Here is a 20,607-nt window from a genome sequence, read left to right as displayed (position 1 = left end):
ACAAAATATACTTGAGTCTTTTAAGATGCACAACGGAAGCAAATGAACGCGGTTCCATGCATGAAGACATGAACCTCCGAGAGTCAAAATCTGAGTGAATTAAATGTCTTGTCTCAATAGCACTTCTCCACCACTTCGCTGCTCAACCTGCACATTTAGAAATATATGCAGGGCTGAGTACAAAATTACTCAGTGAAAACATTGCCGAAATATACAATATACATTTGAAAATATTGTCAAGCCATCATCACAGTAGTACTCGGGGGTTTTATTGAAAGACCCGAGCTTACTAAAAATATTAACATTGGGCTGCAGCCCCTTTTTCCTGTACTTAACCATATCTGATCACTTGTGCCGCCGAGATGGTGTTCTCGCGCGATCACCTTCTCTGCCCATCATGACAGAGGTTTCTCGTGCCGGGAAGGTGGCCACCTTCCACGGTCACCTTCTCTGCCATTCACGGTCAGAGGTATCCCGTGTAAACTAGTCCGAGCGGGGACACCACCCTCACTGGGACCCGAATTCGACTTATATATCATCATTCATAATTCACTTGGCCTTAGCCAAACAGATAGGCATCATACACAAATATACTTATGGCAAGACAACATCTTTAAAAATCATGAACATGTGTTCTTATTTTCATAAAATATAATTTGTATTTTTAGTATAAGAAAGCTCACCTCGTTCATCTAATTTCCTTAACTTGAAATTCTCGCTCCAACTTTAACATGCAAAGATAACCTTTTAGAACAAAAAAAAGTATAATATAATATATTAATTAGACTTCAAGAAATTCTTAAACTTTAATAGGAATGTATGCCTCCTAATTAAGCCCTTTTCATTTTCACTGTTCTTTAAGAAATTCCTAAAAACTCATGTATTGTTTGATGCTCCTTCTTCCATAATTAATTTGGCGCATGCTAGATTACCGAAATTTGATTTCTTCCCAAAAGATATTATTTTCTAAACTGGTCTAGGACTCCTTAATTTTCTAAATTTGGTGCAATCATAACTCACTTGGCCAGAGCCGTCGTCCACCGCCGCCTCCGGTGGTGTCTCTTTCTCCCCCCTCCGTCTGTCCCTTCTCCTTTCCCCCTCTTTCTCCTCTCCCTCTCGCTCCTCTCTCTCTTGTCTATAGCTCACGCCACCGCCCCCTCTCTCTCCCGATCTACCGCCGCCGCTGCTGTGCATGCACAGGCAGCGGCTTCGGCCTCCTCCCCACGCCGTTGCTGCACGCAGTGGAAAACCCCTGCTGCTGCACTCTCTCCGTCAGTTCTCACCGGCCGCCTCTCCGCCGGTTTTGACAAGCAAAGTGAAGTTAACTTCATTCTATTTCAATTTTATTTTCTTCTCCTTAAGATTAAACCTTTGATTTAAATGTTTTGTGTTTTCATCTTGTAGATTCATCTTGTAGATTCATCGAGATTGTGAATTTATTGACAGTCATGAGGGTGTAGGGCTACCCACGTCGTCTACGGGCTGCCAAAGAGCCATCGCCGGAAATCCGGCAGATTCGTACTCATGAGATAAGTTTTCCAATTGACTATTCTTTAAAGTGTATGCTTCCTCCATTTTACTTCATGAACTTGGTGACTTGGGGCATTTGTCTTACTATTATGGATGGTTTGGTGGTGGGAGATGATGTTAAACTTGTTGTGTATTGGTTAATGTTACTTGGACAGATTCTACTTACAAATTATATATGCATATGCTTGTACATATATGAATATGAAAGAAAAGGGAGGCTTGGGGTTTACCTTTTTGATATGGGAACAAAGTGTTGTTGGATTGTGGAGTCTGATCCTATAATCATCCGCAATACTCCCCCGTCTCTGATTCTTGTTCTCCCATTCGATTTGTTGGTGTGTGTGTGAAGAGAAGTTTGGGTGTTCGATACTTGTAAAGACTTTAGGGTTATATATAGTTGTCATCCTTGGACAAGTTGCAAACTATGGTAGTAGGCTATGATATAAAAATCTCTTATTTTGATAAGTTTTGATCTCCTGCGGAGATTTGATATCTTACTTGTTTACTTGGCATAATCTACCCCCTCAATCTTCTTAACAGAGATATGCAAAGATTATATGCATTAAATGCATACTACCCACTTGCAATCTCCTCATATTTTATTTGGATATAATGTGTGAGTCCTCATAAATGAAGTCCTCTTTAATCCATACTACTTTATATTTTGATCTTGGCATTAGCTATAATAGTTTCTACTAACTGCCCATTTTATGTAGGAACATTCATTTGGGGATATTGGTGTTGTCTTGGACTTTGTTGGGATGCTTGCAGTCCAACGGGCTGCCCGAGACTTGCACATCTTTCACTTCCGATTGTAATAGATTAGGCTCTGATCATTTTGTAATATTGGACTTAAGGCATGTATAGATTGAAACTTGTCTAGATTTTCCTAAATAATCTAGACAAGGCATCTAATATTGGACAAGTTGCAAACTATGGTAGTAGGCTATGAATATGGGCCAAGATTGAAATAATATGACTGGGTCGGTTTTAAAATCAGTTGGGCTACACTTTTGGGGCCCTAAAATAATCAAGCAGTTGGGCTGTTTATTTTATTGTTGCGTCACTGTACATGGGCGTAAGAGCATCCACAACTGTGCTCTTGCCAACGAGCACGGTTGTGGGCCCGGCGACACTATTCATGCCTGCTCTCTGGCAAGAGCACAACACCCACATCCACAGCTGTACTCTTCCGCAAGGACGAGCACAATTTAATTTAAAATTCAATTAAACAAAAACATTTTCATAATATTAAAATTCATTAAAAAAACCACAATAAATATTACAAATTACAAATAAAATAAAAAAGAAATAATTAAAATCCTAAAAATTAAAAAATACATAATTAAAATACTAAAAATTAAAAATTACATAATTAAACTCCTAAAAATTAAAAATTACATAATTATTGGCTAATATTACCCCAGGAAGACTACTTATCCGGAGGTACTAACCCCAATTGTTTTTGGAGACTCAATATCATGGTCTCGTGCGTTTGAAGTTGCGTGGGGGTCATAGTTGACCTATAGGCCATATTGAGTTGGCCTAAGAGCATCCACAGCGAGTTGTTCGGGCTTGGAGGTGGCGCATAGGGAGCGGGTTCGGGAGCGGGGGCAGATGGAGTCGCGGCGCGACGGCGGTCGGCCGCCGCCTTCTTCCTTCCTTGCGGTCGGCGTCGGGATCCACTTGGTCCGACGTCGGGGCTACCCAAGATAGCTCCGGCGAGTTGGCTAGCCACTTCTTCGGAGCCGGCGTCGGATAGGGATACCGACCTTGATCGTTTGGAGGAGCCGCTAGAGGAGGATGTTACGCCTCCCATATACTTCGGGTGCGTCCGCGTGTCCTGCCAAACGTTGAGGTACTTGAACGACTTGTCGTTCATGGATTGGTAGGTGCTCAGCGAGACAGTGATGATGTCGACCTCGCTCCGGCCGCTCCCGGCATTCCGCGTCTCTTGGAAGAAATAGCCATTAAACTTGCCAATTTCTTCGTTGGCTCGGCCGATGGAGTTGACCACCATACTCTCGTTGCGCTCGATCTTTCCCGGCGGCCGGTTTTCATTGTACCGGCAAGAGACGCGCCACCAAAAGTGATCGCCGGATTGGTTCGTGCCAACCACCGCATCTTCGGAGATTTCCAAGTACGCCTTGAACAATTTATCCATCTCCACCGGAGTGTACAGTGTGCGGACACCGCGAGTAGGAGGAGATGGAGTTTGGGAGGGGGCGATCGGCCTAGGCTCCGGTGTCCACCCGTATCGCCCTTCAGAGGCACCTTGGTCGTCGATTTGGTATGGCCGGTAGCCACCCGAAACGCCCGAATCTTAGGTTTGAGGAGGGCCAAATATTCCGTTTCCGGACTAGGAAACGGTTGTGAACCGAACCATTCAGGGTTCCAACCGTGAGAGGGCGGGTGGTCATCGCCTTGGCCGGATATTGTTATGTTGTAGGGTATGAGAGAATGACGATGAAAATGGATATGGGAGAATGAATATGAGAATGGATATGGGAGAATGAAGATGAGAATTGTGTAGTTTGATGTGAATTTTTGGGTGTGAAAGTGAGGGTATTTATAGATAAAAGTGTATATTTTTGGTGAAAAAAAAATTAAAAAGTGGTAAAAAACGGTAATAAACGAATATATTTGTTTTGGGAAGTGAATTTTTTTAATCGGTTTTTTAATTAAAAACCGATTTTTAATTAAAAAAATTCAAAAGCAACGGCTATGCCGTTGCCCAATCGCCGCGCGCCACGTGTCCTACTCGCTGGCACGGCTGCTTGATGCATCGAGCAGCGGCGGCGAGACACGTCCGTACCAGCGGCGCGGACGGACGCGGGTTGGGCCACCACCGTTGTGGATGCTCTAAGGCAGTAGCCTATTTATACTATGTATAATCTCAATGACATTAATTGATTATCATTTAGATTGATAAATTACAATTTATATTAATGTATAATTAATGTTAATTTAGAATTAATGTGAATTATTAGTCCACACTTAATTAGAGAATAAAATTTGATTTTATTTGTTGAGCATTATTTGTTTTGTTAGCATGCTATTTGATTTATGCTTATCATTATTTAACTATACTAGTTAGAGACCGTGTTATACTATGTTTGGGTAGGCGGCGCCCACTATGTGTAGTCCGTTTTATACTATGTTTGGATAGGCGGAGCCTAGTATGTGCAGTCCGTGTTATACTATGCCTGGGTAGACGGCGCCTAGTATTTGTAGTCCATGTTATACTATGTATGGGTAGGTGGCGCCCAGTAATTGTTTGAGTTTTAATATTGGATATTATATTCACAACTAGTATCACACTTTTTCCCTATAAAATATAAGTATTGTTTTTGAAACAAACGCATCGTCCATCATAATTGTTTGATGTTCCTAGCCTTTTCGACCTCGAGTTTTACGCCAAAGCGTTTACTCTAAATCCACAAGGCCTAGGCTTATTCATAGATGCATGGTTGGCTTCGTGTGATGGGGTTGACTTGCTTAAATTGTTTAGTGACGCCAAAGCGACCTAAATAGTTTATGGATGCATATTAATTGGATTAATAAACCAAAAATTGTAAAAATAGTTGTTGCAATTGGCTTGGAGGCCTACCTTGTGATATTATTGTAGTGATCAGCCAAAGCAGGGGCTGCAATAATATAGACGACCACTAAAATTTATATTTGATATAAATTCGTATTTTATGTTTGGGGGACATAATATATGTTAAAATTAGTGGGAGCTAATCAATACAATAAACTCTTGTTTGGTTAGTGATACGAATGTGATCTTTGTATGCTTTTCTAATTTGTTTTTCATTATATTTTTCTGTTCAGATAATATGTCAAACTTGGCTTACAAATGTTTGATGGAAACAAACAAGTTGACTGGGTCAAATTTCACGAATTGGCTCTGTTGTTTGCGCTTGGTGCTAAGGCATGACAAGGTTGAGTATGTCTTGGACAATCCTATAGGTGTCATCCCCAATAAGGAATCTCCTGAGTTTGCTACGTTTAACGTTGAAGCTCATCAGAAACACGTTGATAATGCATCTGATGCTCAGTGTGTCATGATGTCTTCTATGAGTTTGGAACTCCAAAGAAACCATGAGCACATGTTTCCATATGAAATTTTTAAGCACTTGGAGAGTTGTATGCTTCACAAGCTCAAACTATAGGGTATGTGATACTTCGCGATCTCTTCAAGTGCAAGCTACATGCTGGAGGCAAGGTTTATGAGCATATGCTGAAAATGATTGATTTGATTGAGAGGTTAGCATCGATTGGAACGGTGCTCCCCGCAAATATCTCAACAAATCTAAGTCTTCAGTCTCTTCCTAGCAGTTTTAAAAATTTCATTGTGAATTTCAACATGAACAACACGAAGGTTGGGCTGCCAGAATTGCACAACATGCTTAAGACTTATGAGTCTTCCGCTGCTAAAGTAAAATCTGTGCTCATGGTGAGCTTTTTTGCGAAGTCTTCCAAATGGAAGAATAAGCAACAATAGAAGAAAAAAGCATATAAGGATGTTGTTCTAAAGCCTAAGAGTGGAGGGGCTAAGAAGAAGTCAAATTATCAAAGGATGAGTGTCTTTTCTGTCATGAGAAGAGACATTGGAAGAGAGACTACCCAAAATTCAAGGCACTAGGTGCAGAAAGTGGGAGCTCAGGTATGTTTGTCATTGAAATAAATATGTCTATGAATAATTCACAATCTTAGGTATTAGATACAGCTTGTGGCTCACACATTTGTAATAATGTGCAGGGTCTAAGTGACTGCAGGAAAGTGAGGCATGGAGAAGTTGATTTGCCTGTTGGGAATGGAGCAAGAGTTGCTGTCGAATGCGTGGGGACTTACAGATTGGATCTTCCCTCGGGACATAGACTAGAATTTTTCAATTGTTATTTCGTTCCAGTTATTTCTAAGAATATTATTTCCATTCCGATGTTAGACATTGAAGGTTTTCCTTCCATTTTGCAAACAGCTTATGCTTGTTTTCTTTTAATGGATTGTTTTATGGGAATGTCACTCTTGAAAATGGATTATATATGCTTGAATACAAACGAAATATTCTCAATGTGCAAAACAAAAGGCCTAAACTATGTAATACGAATAATGCAACTCATCCTTGGCACTGCAGACTTGGTCATATTAATGAGAAAAGAATAGCAAGATTGAGAAAGTTAGACTATCTCACTTCATTTGATTTAGAATAATATGGAGCTTGTGAATTATATCTCAAAGGAAAAATGACAAGTAATAATTTCCTGGGAAAGGGGAGTGTGCTAAGGATTTGCTAGAGTTGATTCATACAGATGTGTGTGGACCGTTTCCAACTTAAGCAAGAGATGGTTATTCGTACTTCATTACTGATAATTTATCAAGGTATGAATATGTGTATTTTATGAAACATAAATTTGAGGCCTTTGAGAAATTTAAATAGTTTAAGTGTGAAGTTAAGAAACAACTTTGAAAAAGTATTAAGACTCTTCAATCAGATCGTTTATTAATCAACTCTAACAATTCAATAAAAAAGGAAATAGTCATTTATTTCAAGGACGAGGCACACGCTTCCACACACATTCAGAACGAGACACAATTGGCGGAGATGGTCGTATGTGCACCATCGGAAAATGTCACACATGCATGATGACCCAATCCCGCTGTTGAAAATCAGTATTGTATTCATTCAACTTCTATTATTTTGGCACAATATACATGCCTTTAAATAGGCTAAGGAATCCCTATAGATGGCAAGATTTTCCCTAAACATGGAATCAATAAATATACAAAATCAAGGAATATATCAATTTCCTAATTTGTGTGATTTCCTTCAATCCTGTGATTTCCTTCCAACACTCCCCCTCAAGTTAAGTAATGTGATCATACATTCTTAACTTGCCCAATACTTCACGGAAGTTCCTTGCATCGACAGCTTTTGTGAGCATATCTGCCAATTGGTCTTCTGATCTCACAAAAGGAAGTTCTACTGTTTTTGCCTCTATATTGTCCTTGATGAAATGTCGATCCACCTCGACATGTTTCGTGCGGTCATGCTGGACTGGATTCTCGGATATACTGATTGCCGCTTTATTATCACTGAACAACTTGCACGAATTTTTGGAGTTCAAATCCAACTCAGTCATCAATTTCTTCAACCATAGAATCTCTGTCAATCTACTTTTAATACCTCGAAACTCAGCTTCAGCACTCGACAAAGCTACTACCTTTTGTTTCTTGCTTCGCCATGTGACAAGGTTCCCTCCCACAAAGGTGAAGTAACCATCTGTTGATTTTCTGTCATTTGGGTTTCCTGCCTAGTCAGCATCGGTAAACCCATGAATTTCCAGATGTCCATGATTCTCAAACAGAATTCCATGACCTACTGTCCCCTTTAAGTACCGAACGATCCTCAGAGCTGCTTCCCAGTGAGCTACTTGAGGTGCATGCATGAACTGACTGACCACCCTAACTGCGTAGGCTATATCGGGTCTAGTATGGGACAAGTACATCAGTTTCCCAACTAGACGCTGGTATCTGGTGCAGTGAGTAGTTTCAGCTCCTTCAACTATCCGTAAACCGTGATTCTGAACCATAGGAGTGTCTGTCAGCTTACAATCCAGTAATCATGTTTCAGTTAGAAGATCTAAAACATACTTCTTCTGACCGATGAAGATTCCCCTTTTTGATCTTAGAACTTCTATACCCAGGAAGTATTTCAGAAGCCCCAAGTCCTTCATCTCAAATTCTGCGAATAAATTCTTTCTTAGCTGGGCTATCTCTTCTTCGTCATCGCCAGTGATTATCATATCATCTACATAGATGATCAGACAAGTGATTTTTCCTTCTCTTTTCTTCAAGAACAAGGTATGATCAGAGTTGCTTTGCTTGTACCCATATTTTTTCATCACCTCTGTAAATCTCCCAAATCATGCTCTAGGTGACTCTTTTATCCCGTACAGTGTCCGTTTTAATTTGCGGACCTTACCTCCTTCGAATTCCCCAGTAAATCCGGGAGGTGCTTCCATATAGATGGGCTTTTGTAGTTCTCTATGTAAAAAGGCCGTACACGTCGAACTGATGCAATGGCCACTCCTTGGTTGCTGATATCGAAAAATGTACTCGAATAGTGCTCATTTTTGCCACTGGTGAGAATGTCTCGGCATAATCAACCCCATAGGTCTGAGTGTACCCTTTGGCCACCAGTCTCACCTTATACCTTTCAATCGACCCATCCGGCCTCCGTTTGATGGTGAAGACCCATCTACACCCCACTGTTCGAACTCCATCAGGTTTCAGACAAACCTCCCATGTATTACTCTTCAGTAGGGCCCGCATCTCTACTAGCATTGCTTCCTTCCAACGAGGAATTTTCATGGCCTCCTCGGCTGTGTATGGGATTTCCTCCTGCTCATAAAGAGCTGCTTCAAATGCCCTAGCCATTTCAGTTAGATTGGCTTTGGCCAGGTTTGCCATAGAATATCTGCTTTTGCGAATCCTTTGAGGACTGTATCTCTTAGTCGGGATGCCGCGAGTGCTTCTTGGAGGGAGCACAAAACGGCCAGTATCACCATCAATTGTTGCATTCTCACTCTCATCTATACCAGACTCGTCAGGGGTAATAATGGTATTATCTGAGCTAGTTTCAAGAATTAACTTAGATATCACTGAAGGAGAAGATTCGGGCATAGGCGTTTGAGGAGGCTCTACAACAGACATGACTGGCTCGGCGGTGACACTAGCTTGCTCTGTTAGTTTCGCGGTCAAGATGTTTAGGTGTGGCACCGACAAATTGAGGGGTCGAATTATTTCACACCCCCCCTTACCATGATTCTCCCCCTGACCCCGAGGTTTGGTATAAAAATATTCACTCTCTAGAAAATTGCAATTCATGGTTGTTATAATTTTCCTAGACCCTGGGTGATAGCATCATACCCTCTCTGATTTATCCCATACCCCAAGAAAACTCATTTTATTGCACATGCAGAAAATTTAGTTCTTTCAAGTTTTGGCACATGCACATAAACAGAATAACCAAAGATTTTGAGCGGAAGAGTGAGAGGTGTCGGAATATTAGTTAAAGATGAAAGAATCTGTAGAGGAGTTTTCATACCTAATATTTTAGAGGGCAGATGATTAATTAGATAGACAGCAGTAGCAACAGCTTCGGGCCACAGAAACTTCGGGACTCCTGAGTCAAAAAACAGGGCTCTTGTGATCTCTAGGATTACCCTATTCTTTCTCTCTGCTACCCATTTTGTTTAGGTGTATAGGGACAAGTAGTTTGATGAACTAATCCTTTTTCCTTAAAAAAATTTGTCATTTCTTTATTAACAAATTCCCTACCATTGTCGGATCTAAGGATTTTGATACCGGTTTGGAATTGTGTCTGGATCAAAGTAAAAAAGTGAGTAAATTTTTCGAAGACTTCAGATTTATGTTTCAAAAAATATACCCAAGTTAATCTAGTGCAATCGTCCACAACTAGAAGGAAATACTTAAAACCATGATCACCAATAATAGGAGCGGGACCCCAAACATCCGCATGTACTAAAGAAAAAATAGTCTCAACACGAGTATCGCGTGATCTAAAGGATTGTCTGTGGCTTTTCGCCAAAACGCAAGACTCACAAGTAATATCCTTAAAATGAGAAAACTTTGGAAAAAGTAATTTTAAATAACTCGAGGATGGATGCCCTAGTCTGCGGTGTCACAACCAAGCTTCCCGGTTTGCAGATCCGTGAGCAAGCATTGCGGTGCCACCTTGTTGAGCAATCTCATCTACATAATAGAGACCTTGACGCTCAGTGCCACGCCCAATTATCCTCCTCGTCCCGATATCCTGTAATACACAGAAATTTGGATGCATCAGTAATGTACAGTTTAATTCTTTCGTTATATGGCTGATAGACATGAGTTTATGGGATAATTTGGGCACATATAGACAATTTTTTAGTTTTAAGGTCGGAGAAATTTCGATGGTTCCACTCCCATTCACAACAGTTAATTCCCCATCAGCAGTTTGTATATGGCTTTTTTTCGCTCCATCAAATTCAGAAAAATCATCTCTATCATAGGACATAGTATCAGTCACCCCACAATCAAAAATCCATCCACTTTTCTTAGAATCGGTTCTACTTTGGGCAATACAGGCAATCGGGATATTCTCCAAAGGTGCAAAATGATTTGGGCTAAGGAAAGTATTTTCAGCTACTTTAGGGGTTTTATCTCGAAATTCATTATTTTGGGGTCTCGTATGCAATTTTCGGGGCTCAAATTGAATACTCTTAGAACTACATGGGCTAGAATAAAAATGACTCATGCAGTGGGGTTTTTTTTTAGCATCAATCGAACTTGAAGGACTAAATAGCAAATTAAATTGGGGATTAGGATTTGTCAACCCTAATCCCATACCTCCAATTGAGCCGCCTCCTTTTCTCTCGGCAAAAGCCGCCTCCCCAATTCCAGCTGCCTTGCCGGCTCTGCCGCCTCCGCCCTGCTGCTGGCCGGTGTCCCCTACTTTCCCACGGGTGACGGTGACCTCCCGGTTGCCCGCCCCTTGCGGACATAGTCCACCGCCACCATCCTCCATCCCGATTGCCAACCGTGCCTTTGCCTTTTGATTCTCATCCCACCACTCCGGGAATCTAACGAGGAGAAAACACGTTTCTCTGGTATGTTTGTTCTTTCCACAGTGTGAGCACCACATCTTTGATTTATCGGGTTTGAATCCTCGACGGTTGGGTGGTTGTGCGGCTGCTCGTGGTGGTGGCTGGTTTGGCCGTTGTTGAGGTTGGTTTCGGACAGCGAACCCGAGTCCAATTTGGCCCGATGATGAGTCGCCGTTGATTGCGCCGGTCTGGTGGTCAGGGTCTGTTGCTGGCATCATCTTGCGCCGGGCGGCTTCTCTTTTCACCATCCCGTACACGGTCTCGGCTGAGGGCAATGGGATCTCTTTGAGAATGTCCCTCCAGATTCTGTCGTATACCGGGTTGAGTCCTGTCAGAAATTTGAATAGGCGTCTGGTTCCTACATATGTTCGGAGTTGGCTGATTCCCTTGTCGCAGCAGTCGACCGGTCGATCTCGATCCAGACTCCGTGAAGTTGTCGCCAGTATGTCTCGAGCCCCTGTTCTCCTTGGACAACCTTGCCTGCCTTCTCCTCCAAATCATACAGCAAATATGGATCTGTCGTGCTTTCAAAAGTGGTTTGTAGGCTCTCCCATAGAGCCTGTGCAGTCTGGTGGTGTGCGAAATCGACAACAATTTCGGTCTCAACGTTGTTAATGATCCATGAGAATACGATCATATCGGCTTCCTCCCAACTTGAGTAGCCTCGCATCCCTAGTTCCGGTGGAGGCGGTGTACCGGTGATATATCGGTTTGCCCGCCTCCCTACAATTGCTACTCTCATCAACCGTTTCCACAGGGAGTAATTCGTCCCGTTAAGTTTAACGGCTAGAGTAACATTCTTGCTCATCTTTAATCGTTCATCCTCAATGTTGTATGGTTTTCGCTCCTCCTCGTTGTCTGACATTTTTGGTGTAGATCGCAGGTTCGCCTTCTTGGCCGGGAAAGGTTTCTAGGCTATGATGATATTTTTCTGAGCCTTTGCTCTGGTACCATTAGGCATGCACAACGGTTCCGAACCACCGGTTCCGGTTCATGAACCGGCGGTTCACGGTTCATCATATGCATGAACCGGAACCGGCCCGCCAAGGGTCCCGGCAGTTCCGGTTCTGGTTCAAAAAACCTCCTGTTTACGGGCGGTTCAAAACCGCCGGTTTTTGGCATGAACCGGCGGTTCGCTGGTTTGAACCGGCGGTTTAACTGAAAATTTAAAAAAATATACTTTTTATTTATAAAAATTGATTTTTATACTTAAAAACAATTTTTACAAATAAATGAATACAAGAAATTCATAATAGCCCATAGATATTTGTTGGGCTTGTGAATTTATGAAACCATTCTTGGTTGTTTTATGTTTCATTTTCGATGTGGAACAAAATCATTCTTAGTTGTTTCTCTTTTATAGAGACATCCTTGAATGTTTTATGTTTCACTTTCGATGTGGGACAAAATCATTCTTGGTTATTTCTCTTTTGTAGAGACATCCTTGAATGTTTTATGTTTCACTTTTGATGTGGGACAAAATATGTTGAAGTATTTTCTTTTATAACTACATGTTTAGAGTATTCATTCATCTTTTTCCAATGTGGGATACAAAACTTTCTTTTATCTTCTACTTTTCTTCATGTTTTGTATAATATATATAAACAAAATTATTATTCAAATATATTCTTGATTGATAAAAATAAAGAATTATTGAGAAATATGATTTGTATTTAGAAAATATTTATTTGTATAATAATTATTGTTAGATTTATACAATTTGTATAAGAATTATTCTTTCAATGTGTATAATATTATTTATTAGTTAACATATACATATATTTATAAACCTAAGCAAATCATTAATGATAAAGAACTAATGAATAATAGTTTATGTAATAATATTTGTTGTTAAATTATAATAATAGAAGATAGAGTATTAATATAGACGAAGAATGATGGACGATCTATAATATACTTATAAATAAAGACTTTTATCTCTCATTGAAATAAAGAGTAACACATCCAAAATGTGTAACTATAAAAGAGAATAATTCAATATACTATCTTTTAAATTAAATAAAATCCAATATACTATCATCCAAGTATTGGCATTTTAAAAATCAAATCCAACTTTAATTTTTTTTTTGACTTTTTAGTCTTTATTATGTATAAAATGTGCTTAAACAAATTTCAAACAATAAGGTGAAAATTATAATTTTATTGATAATAAATTTGAATTAGACTAAAAATTACAACTTATAATGAATATTTTTTATTTACAAAAATTAATAAACACTACTTAAAGTTAAACCTTTTGATTTTTAAAATATCAATACTTAATATTGGACTTGAGCATTTAAATTGGAAGAGAGTGTATTGAATTATAGGGAAAACACTACTTGAATTATAGAGAGTGTATTGAATTATAGAGAGTGTATTTCAACTTATAATGAATATATTTTATTTACAAAAATTAATAAACACTACTTAATATTTTATTTATCATTAATGATTTGCTTATGTTTATAAATTTATGTATATGTTAACTAATAAATAATATTATACACATTGAAAGAATAATTCTTATACAAATTGTATAAACCTAACAATAATTATTACACAAATAAATATTTTCTACATACAAATCATATTTCTCAATAATTCTTTATTTTTATCAATCAAGAATATATTTGAATAATAATTTTGTTTATATATATCATACAAAACATGAAGAAAAGTATAAGACAAAAGAAAGTTTTGTATCCCACATTGGAAAAAGATGAATGAATGTTCTAAACATGTAGTTATAAAATAAAGTACTTCAACATATTTTGTCCCACATCGAAAATGGAACATTAAACATTCAAGGATGTCTCTATAAAAGAGAAACAACCAAGAATGATTTTGTCCCACATCGAAAGTGGAACATAAAACATTCAAGGATGTCTCTATAAAAGAGAAACAACCAAGAATGATTTTGTCCCACATCGAAAGTGGAACATAAAACATTCAAGGATGTCTCTATAAAAGAAAAACAACCAAGAATGAGTTTGTCCCACATCGAAAGTGGAACATACATCATTCAAGGATGTCTCTATAAAAGAGAAACAACCAAGAATGGTTTCATAAATTCGCAAGCCCATCAAATATATATGGGCTATTACGAATTTCTTGTATTCATTTATTTGTAAAAATTGATTTTAAATATTAAAATCAATTTTTATAAATAATTTTTTTTAAAAAAATTCGGTTGAACCGGCGGTTTGAACCGTTGAACCGCCGGTTCAAACCGGTAAACCGCCGGTTCAAACAGGTAAACCGCCGGTTCACGGTTCACGGTTCACGCATTTTTCGACCCTGAACCGGTCCGTTGGAACCGGCAACCCGCCGGACTGTTCAAACCGCCGGTTCCGGTCCCGGTTCCGGTTTATGAACCGGCGGGCACGAACCGGCGGTTAACCGCCGGGCCGGTTCGGTTTGTGCACACCTAGGTACCATGTTGAAAATCAGTATTGTATTCATTCAACTTCTATTATTTTGGCACAATATACATGCCTTTAAATATGCTAAGGAATCCCTATAGATGGCAAGATTTTCCCTAAACATGGAATCAATAAATATACAAAATCAAGGAATATATCAATTTCCTAATTTGTGTGATTTCCTTCAATATTGTGATTTCCTTCCAACACCCTCTAATAAACTGGGGGGAAGCAACCATTCACTAGCACCTTACAAAGATTTCAAAATCCAAAAATGTTCAATCAGAGTTCAATTTCATTTGTTACAGAATTCAGAAGAGGGTTTATATTGTTTTTACCCTCTCTAATAGTACAAGTTCAATGTGATCCCTTCTTAACATATACATGTATATTAAACAATTTTACATCCCCTATAGTCGTTATTGATCGGTGCACTCTGGAAAGCTCGACTTAGCAGTAGAGAGTTTGTTAAATGGAACAGGAAAATAGTCTCGGATGGTCTTCCTTTTCAGCGAGGAAGGAGGGTTTAGAACTGAAGAAGGGCTTCTGGTTTCAGCTTCTGGAGTTCTCACTAAATCCTCTTTTACTTCAAAACTAAAGGACAACTTCTTCTGGGATTCTGGTGTCCTCATTTCTGGCATCGTTATGGGAGTACGGGAGTTGGTGTCTTCGTTGCTTTTTGAGTTTGATGGCTCTTCTGAGAACAGTTTTCGCCTCTCCATTCTTGGAAGCGCCCGGACTCTCTTTCTCAGTGACGAAGGAGATCGCATATTTGAATAGCAACTGCTTTGGATGTTCCAAAGACGAACCTAAGAGATTGGATGAAATTATGTAAGTTTATGCTTTAAGAATGTAGCAAAGTGATCTAAAACTATTTCGACTACAAATCTAAGAGGCTTACTGTGAAATCGTCTGAGCAAGTTGCCACTTTCCCCATCTCTGATGGACACCTGCACATACCACAGTCTTGGTTAGAATATGTGTAGTAGTACCAAGTCAATAATTTGAAAAATAAATGTTTAAGAGGACGAACCAGTTTACTGCTGTGACTTCTCCATCATGGCTTTTCAAAACAATAGGATCCATCTGGGGTTTGTCCACCTGCCATATGTAGGCATTCCCATCGCTAGAACCACTGAGTATGTGAGCTGCATCAGGGCTGATCGCTGACTGTAACCAAGTAAAATTTATATACTGAGCTACCAAGGCTGATTGAAAAATTATATTGAACACCTGAACTACATTGAACATAGCAAAGATTTATACTTTCACAAAGAACGACTCAGTTCGGCCTCCAGAAAAAGTTTTTATTGGCCCCTTCTCAAGCTGAAGCACATTATACAGGTAAACCCTGAAAAAAAAAACAAATTGATTCATGTCAAGCTTTACATTTGATATTTTCATTAGTTTCCTCCGGTCACATCTGAATTCAGTCAGAATGTGATTACTACCTTATAAATTAACTATGAAAGCTTAGGATTCAATATGAAATTCACCTGTGATCCATGCATGAGGCAGTAATAAACATCCCGTTTAAATCTTGAGACAGGCTAGATATGCCATGTAATCTCTTTTCCTACAAAATAACAGTTTGCTCCTTTTAGTCCTTTAAAAACTCTGATGATAATTGATACTCCATGTTTCACTTAGGTTTACTGCATAAGCAACCACCATCGAACAGAAATTTTAGGTATTTACCTCGGTTGATTTGGCGCTCGCCGAAATTCTCGCCGAAATTGGCACTCGCCGGCTGTAATAGTTCGGCGAGCGGACCGGCGAGCGCCAAAAATCGGCGAGTCGGTCGCTCGCCTATTATTGGAGATGCTCTCAGCAGATGAATGGTTAAAAGTTCTTTGTTATGTTGTTTTTTTTATTTTGAATTGTTTTAGTTTGTTATTTTGACTAGAGTATTTGTGAATTATGTCTATTACTTACATAATTACTACTACACGCTACTGATGTTACAAAGATTAAAAAAAATAGATGAACCTACCTACCTACCATTTGGTGAAGCAGAATATGAAGAATTCGAGCATGTGTGTGTGTTCACTTGTTTTATGCTGATAAAATTAAGTAGGCCCCACTTACATGTAATTCTTGTAAGGACGTTTAGTGTTCTAGAAAAGAGAGTTGGTTTGAGAGTAAATCCATAGTCAAAATGATGCGACATTAATGAAAATGGCCTTGCAAAAAAATGAAAAGGATTGATTGATGAAAATGGCCATCTTCAATTCTTGATTCATTTTAATTCTCATTATTTCAGCCTTGAACAGTTTGAAGCTTGTACACTGAACAACATAAAATGCCCATGATTTAACCCCATTTCTTGCTATATCTTAAAAATGTGAACAAGCTCAGTCATTGTTTCCTTACCTTTCGTCAATAATGGCATCGTTTCCATCTGTCTATTCTAGCTGCAATTTTAGTATCATACTAATAATTTCAATGTTTTAATAAGGGTAATTGGTCCCATAAATTATATACATAGCCCCAACTTTTAAATTTATTTATAATATCACGATCATTTGTTTTTAAATTCTATTTAGCAGAAATATCATACTCCTATATAGATTTGTATTTGGCATAACTATGTGTATTATGCAATTAAAAAAACACAAATGGCAAATTGGTAAAACAAAATACAACTCTATAAAAACAAACAACAACTTCATTAAAATAAAACATAATTTCAAAAGGAAACATGAGTATCGTCATTCTCCATAGCCGTTTTCCATCTTCCTCAAACCCTAGGCGCAATTTTTGTTGATTTCGTCTATGAAGCTTCGATTTTTCGAAGAAAGGATGACGGGCATGGCAGTTTTGGTAAAAAATGGAGATGAGGTGCGCTTTGAATTCTCCCCCCTTTTTAGTCGGTCGACAATTTTGATGTCTGCGATCCCCTATTGTTTATTACTCTTGTTTTTTTGTTGGTCACCACCTCTAAGGAACTCAAGAAACGTATAATATTGTTGTTGGCCCAATTGTTTGTTTGTTATTCTAGATCACACCTGTAAGAAACATTGTTAATGTTTTACAAGCGGGGACCAAGAGCAGCAAATAAACATGTGGGGAACCAACAATAATATCAAACGTTTCTTAAATTTCTTACAAATGGAGACAAAAAAACCTCAAGTAATAGTAAATAATAAGGAACCACGAACATCAAAACTGTCGACCAAACATTGATTACGAATATTAGGGTTGTCAATCCTAAATGTATAACTCCTAAAAGCTCCTAAGACCCTTATAAAGTTCTCACTCTCAATTAACAGTGTCCTTTTAAAGGAAGCTAATTGTAGTGTCTATTAAGTGGATCTAACTCGACAACCTCTTCTCACGATTATGTAGCAAGTTATATTAAATCATCACCGAATGTGTCACTCAAACGTGGAGTATTACAGAATAACTTAAGGAAGAAACAAAGTAAGAACAAACGGATATTAAATAGAAAAAGGAATTTTATAAACCAATAAAAGTTACTAACACTTCCCTAGAATCCTATGAGTTTAGTTACACATGATTGGATAAGCTAAAAACATAGATTGAAGGTAAGACAATGAAAACATAAGAACTAAAGCAATAAAACCCAAAGGTTGAATCCTTGTAACTTGATGATCTTAAATTCTTCTTCAACTCCTTGCACAATGAAGTACTCTAACTTATGAACTCTGGAAGTATTTTGCAAAGAAAGGAACTTATTTTGTATGAAGCTTTAGGGGCTATTTATAGGGGAGAAATCGTCTTTTCTCAAATAAGGAAAAATGTTGCAAAATATGGTAAATCTTGGGGAGAAAGTAGGGCAAAATCGCTCGCCGATTTTTCCTAGCGGCCCGCTGCACCTTGGCCAGCGGTCGCCATGAGGTTATCCGAGGCTTCAGACCTTTGGCTGGCGGTCGCTGCACTTGTTTCAGCGGTCGCCATCCATCATCCCGTAACTCTCTGGACTCTCGGTAGCGGTCGCTGGGCGTGTCTTGACTTCATGCACAACTTTCCTGGAGCGGGCCGCTATTGGCTTAGCGGCCGTTGGGCGCCAGTGGTCACCGGCAATGTTGCAGCGGACCGCTGGACATGCAAAACAACTCCAGATTTCCAACTTCGCGTTTTGACTCCCTTTTAAGGCTCAAATATGCACATTTCTCACAAAACATGTCAAAATACCAAAATATACAAAATATGCAAATAATAGACATGTAATGCATTTTGACATTAAAAACAGACCAAAAGATGGCCTTAAAACTGTGCAAAATCCGAGCGTATCACACTCCTACAAGGATTTCATTTATTATGAACCTGTTTTTCAAAAAGTGAATGTTTTGTACCAAATTCGTATTTTGGTCATATGTTTATGACCAAAATTGACTTTTACTCTTTTATTTATATATTGCAAATAATTTATGTAATCTTTTGCGTTGTACATAATTTTTAATGACAAAACATTATTTGATTTATTGAAGTAGAGTTTAAATAATTTAAAAAAACTAAAGAAGAGGCTAATGATATAAAATATAAAAATATTAAATGCATTAGAATAGAATTAAATTACTTTTAAAAAAATTGAAAAATGATAAAAGTAAATAAATGTATTAATAAAGAATTAAAATTACTTTACAAAAATTTTAAATACATTATAATTAGAAAATATAAAAAAATAATTATATTAAAAATAACGAAACTTTATAAGAGAAGTGAAAAAATAAAACAAAATTAAACATATTAGTAGAAACTAATGTGTTTAATTTGGGATATGGAATGCATGTGCTAAAAATCTCGAAGATGTTGGATTGATTGAAGTTAGTCAAAAGCTTAATTATTGAGTAGGTGATAGTACCGTTTCAAAGTTGTGTTATGAGCTCAGAAATTCTTTTTCTAATCTCAAGAAGAACTTGGAAGAACTTCCTTGCTTTCATATTTTGCTAGAAACACAAATGTAAGGCATTTATGAGCTTTCACTCTTTATGTTAGAGTTATTAGCAAAACCAGAGATCATGGTAGCGGGTTTTTATATTTCTTGAAGTATAATTAGGATAAATATGTTTACTTTATCTCAATTTTTTAGCATTTGTACCAACATCAGGTTTACAGTTGATAAGTCGTATTCTAGGCCTTGATTACTGGTCAGTATAACGTGCATAATTAGAATATATCTGCAAAACAGTGGCTAAAGTGTGCAGGGAAAGTGTTCTAGTCAGTATGGAAAGGCTCGGACAACTCAGGTGAAAAGGGCATCAGAATGTTGCTATACTGACCAGTATGCATGCCAAAAAGGCTTGAGATGGAAAAGAAGGATTGCTGGGAAGATCAGCCACAAGTAAGGGCAAAATGGTCATTTCGCGAAGAGGGTCTACCCTAAAAATCAAGGGCAGGCCTCCCTATAAAAGGAAGCCACTTGGAGAGAGATCAGGGAATGAACCTTCACACATAGTTAGAATTCTCTCTCGGTAGATCAGTTCCTACAGCCTCGTCCTTCATATTCTCGTTCCTCGCCACAGCCATGGTCACCTGAGTTCCATCAGTCTGTCGGAGATCCACCGTCCTTCTTTCCAGCCAGTTTGTTGCGTGGTGATAGCAGTTCCATCACCCGGAGTGGCAAAACAATCTTTATTTGCTTTCTTAGTTAATCGCACTTTGTTTTCTTACGTTGAATCGGTTACACTTTCGATATTTGTTTACTTTGAAGTCTTAGTTGTGATCCAAATGTTTTTATGATATAAAGTCGTTTTTGTGCATCGGTTCCTGTTTGATTCTGTTTCTTTCTGCCTAGATAGCTTAGATCTAGTTGTTACGGTAATTTTCAAGTGTTGCGAGCATGTTTTCATTTCTGAATTGATAGATCTGAGTTCATGAGTTTAGATAACTGTTAGATTTTAGATCTGAAATGGCTAAGTGTGAAAGCCTAGTTTACGTGATTTCTGCCACCTTGCATGTCACCCAGTAAGCGTAATTTCAGTTTCGTTAGTTTAATCTTTTGATTTGGAGTTTAG

At 38.5% G+C, this 20,607-nt stretch overlaps 2 protein-coding genes across 2 annotated transcripts; one reads left to right on the top strand and one right to left on the bottom strand.

Moving 5' to 3' along the window:
- Window positions 1-5,369: 5,369 nt before the first annotated feature.
- LOC121776733 lies at window positions 5,370-6,305 on the top strand. The gene is made up of 4 exons (XM_042173905.1): window positions 5,370-5,613; window positions 5,706-5,989; window positions 6,139-6,199; window positions 6,295-6,305. The coding sequence occupies exons 1-4, from the start codon at window positions 5,370-5,372 to the stop codon at window positions 6,303-6,305; spliced, it is 600 nt and encodes a 199-aa protein (XP_042029839.1).
- Window positions 6,306-14,811: 8,506 nt separating this feature from the next.
- On the bottom strand, window positions 14,812-20,119 carry LOC121776732 (denticleless protein homolog A-like). The gene is made up of 7 exons (XM_042173904.1): window positions 20,081-20,119; window positions 16,325-16,435; window positions 16,123-16,202; window positions 15,893-15,977; window positions 15,660-15,796; window positions 15,528-15,576; window positions 14,812-15,435 (listed from the first exon to the last, which is right to left on the bottom strand). Exons 1-7 carry the CDS (start codon window positions 20,117-20,119, stop codon window positions 15,046-15,048), a joined length of 891 nt encoding a protein of 296 aa, XP_042029838.1. The 3' UTR covers window positions 14,812-15,045.
- Window positions 20,120-20,607: the final 488 nt, after the last annotated feature.

This window comes from Salvia splendens, chromosome 18 (genome assembly GCF_004379255.2).
Source record: "Salvia splendens isolate huo1 chromosome 18, SspV2, whole genome shotgun sequence".
Taxonomy (NCBI): domain Eukaryota; kingdom Viridiplantae; phylum Streptophyta; class Magnoliopsida; order Lamiales; family Lamiaceae; genus Salvia; species Salvia splendens.
This window is presented reverse-complemented; position numbering and strand designations above follow the sequence as displayed.

Coding starts and splice junctions, on each gene's coding strand:
- LOC121776733 (XM_042173905.1), top strand. CDS start 5,370: ATGTCAAACTTGGCTTACAAATGTTTGATGGAAACAAACAAGTTGACT. Junction 5,614..5,705: donor TGTCATGATGTCTTCTATGA/GTTTGGAACTCC, acceptor CTCAAACTATAG/GGTATGTGATACTTCGCGAT. Junction 5,990..6,138: donor AAGTAAAATCTGTGCTCATG/GTGAGCTTTTTT, acceptor TGTCATGAGAAG/AGACATTGGAAGAGAGACTA.
- LOC121776732 (XM_042173904.1), bottom strand. CDS start 20,119: ATGGCTGTGGCGAGGAACGAGAATATGAAGGACGAGGCT. Junction 15,797..15,892: donor CTGAGTCGTTCTTTGTGAAA/GTATAAATCTTT, acceptor ACTTGGTTACAG/TCAGCGATCAGCCCTGATGC. Junction 15,577..15,659: donor GAAGTCACAGCAGTAAACTG/GTTCGTCCTCTT, acceptor TGGTATGTGCAG/GTGTCCATCAGAGATGGGGA.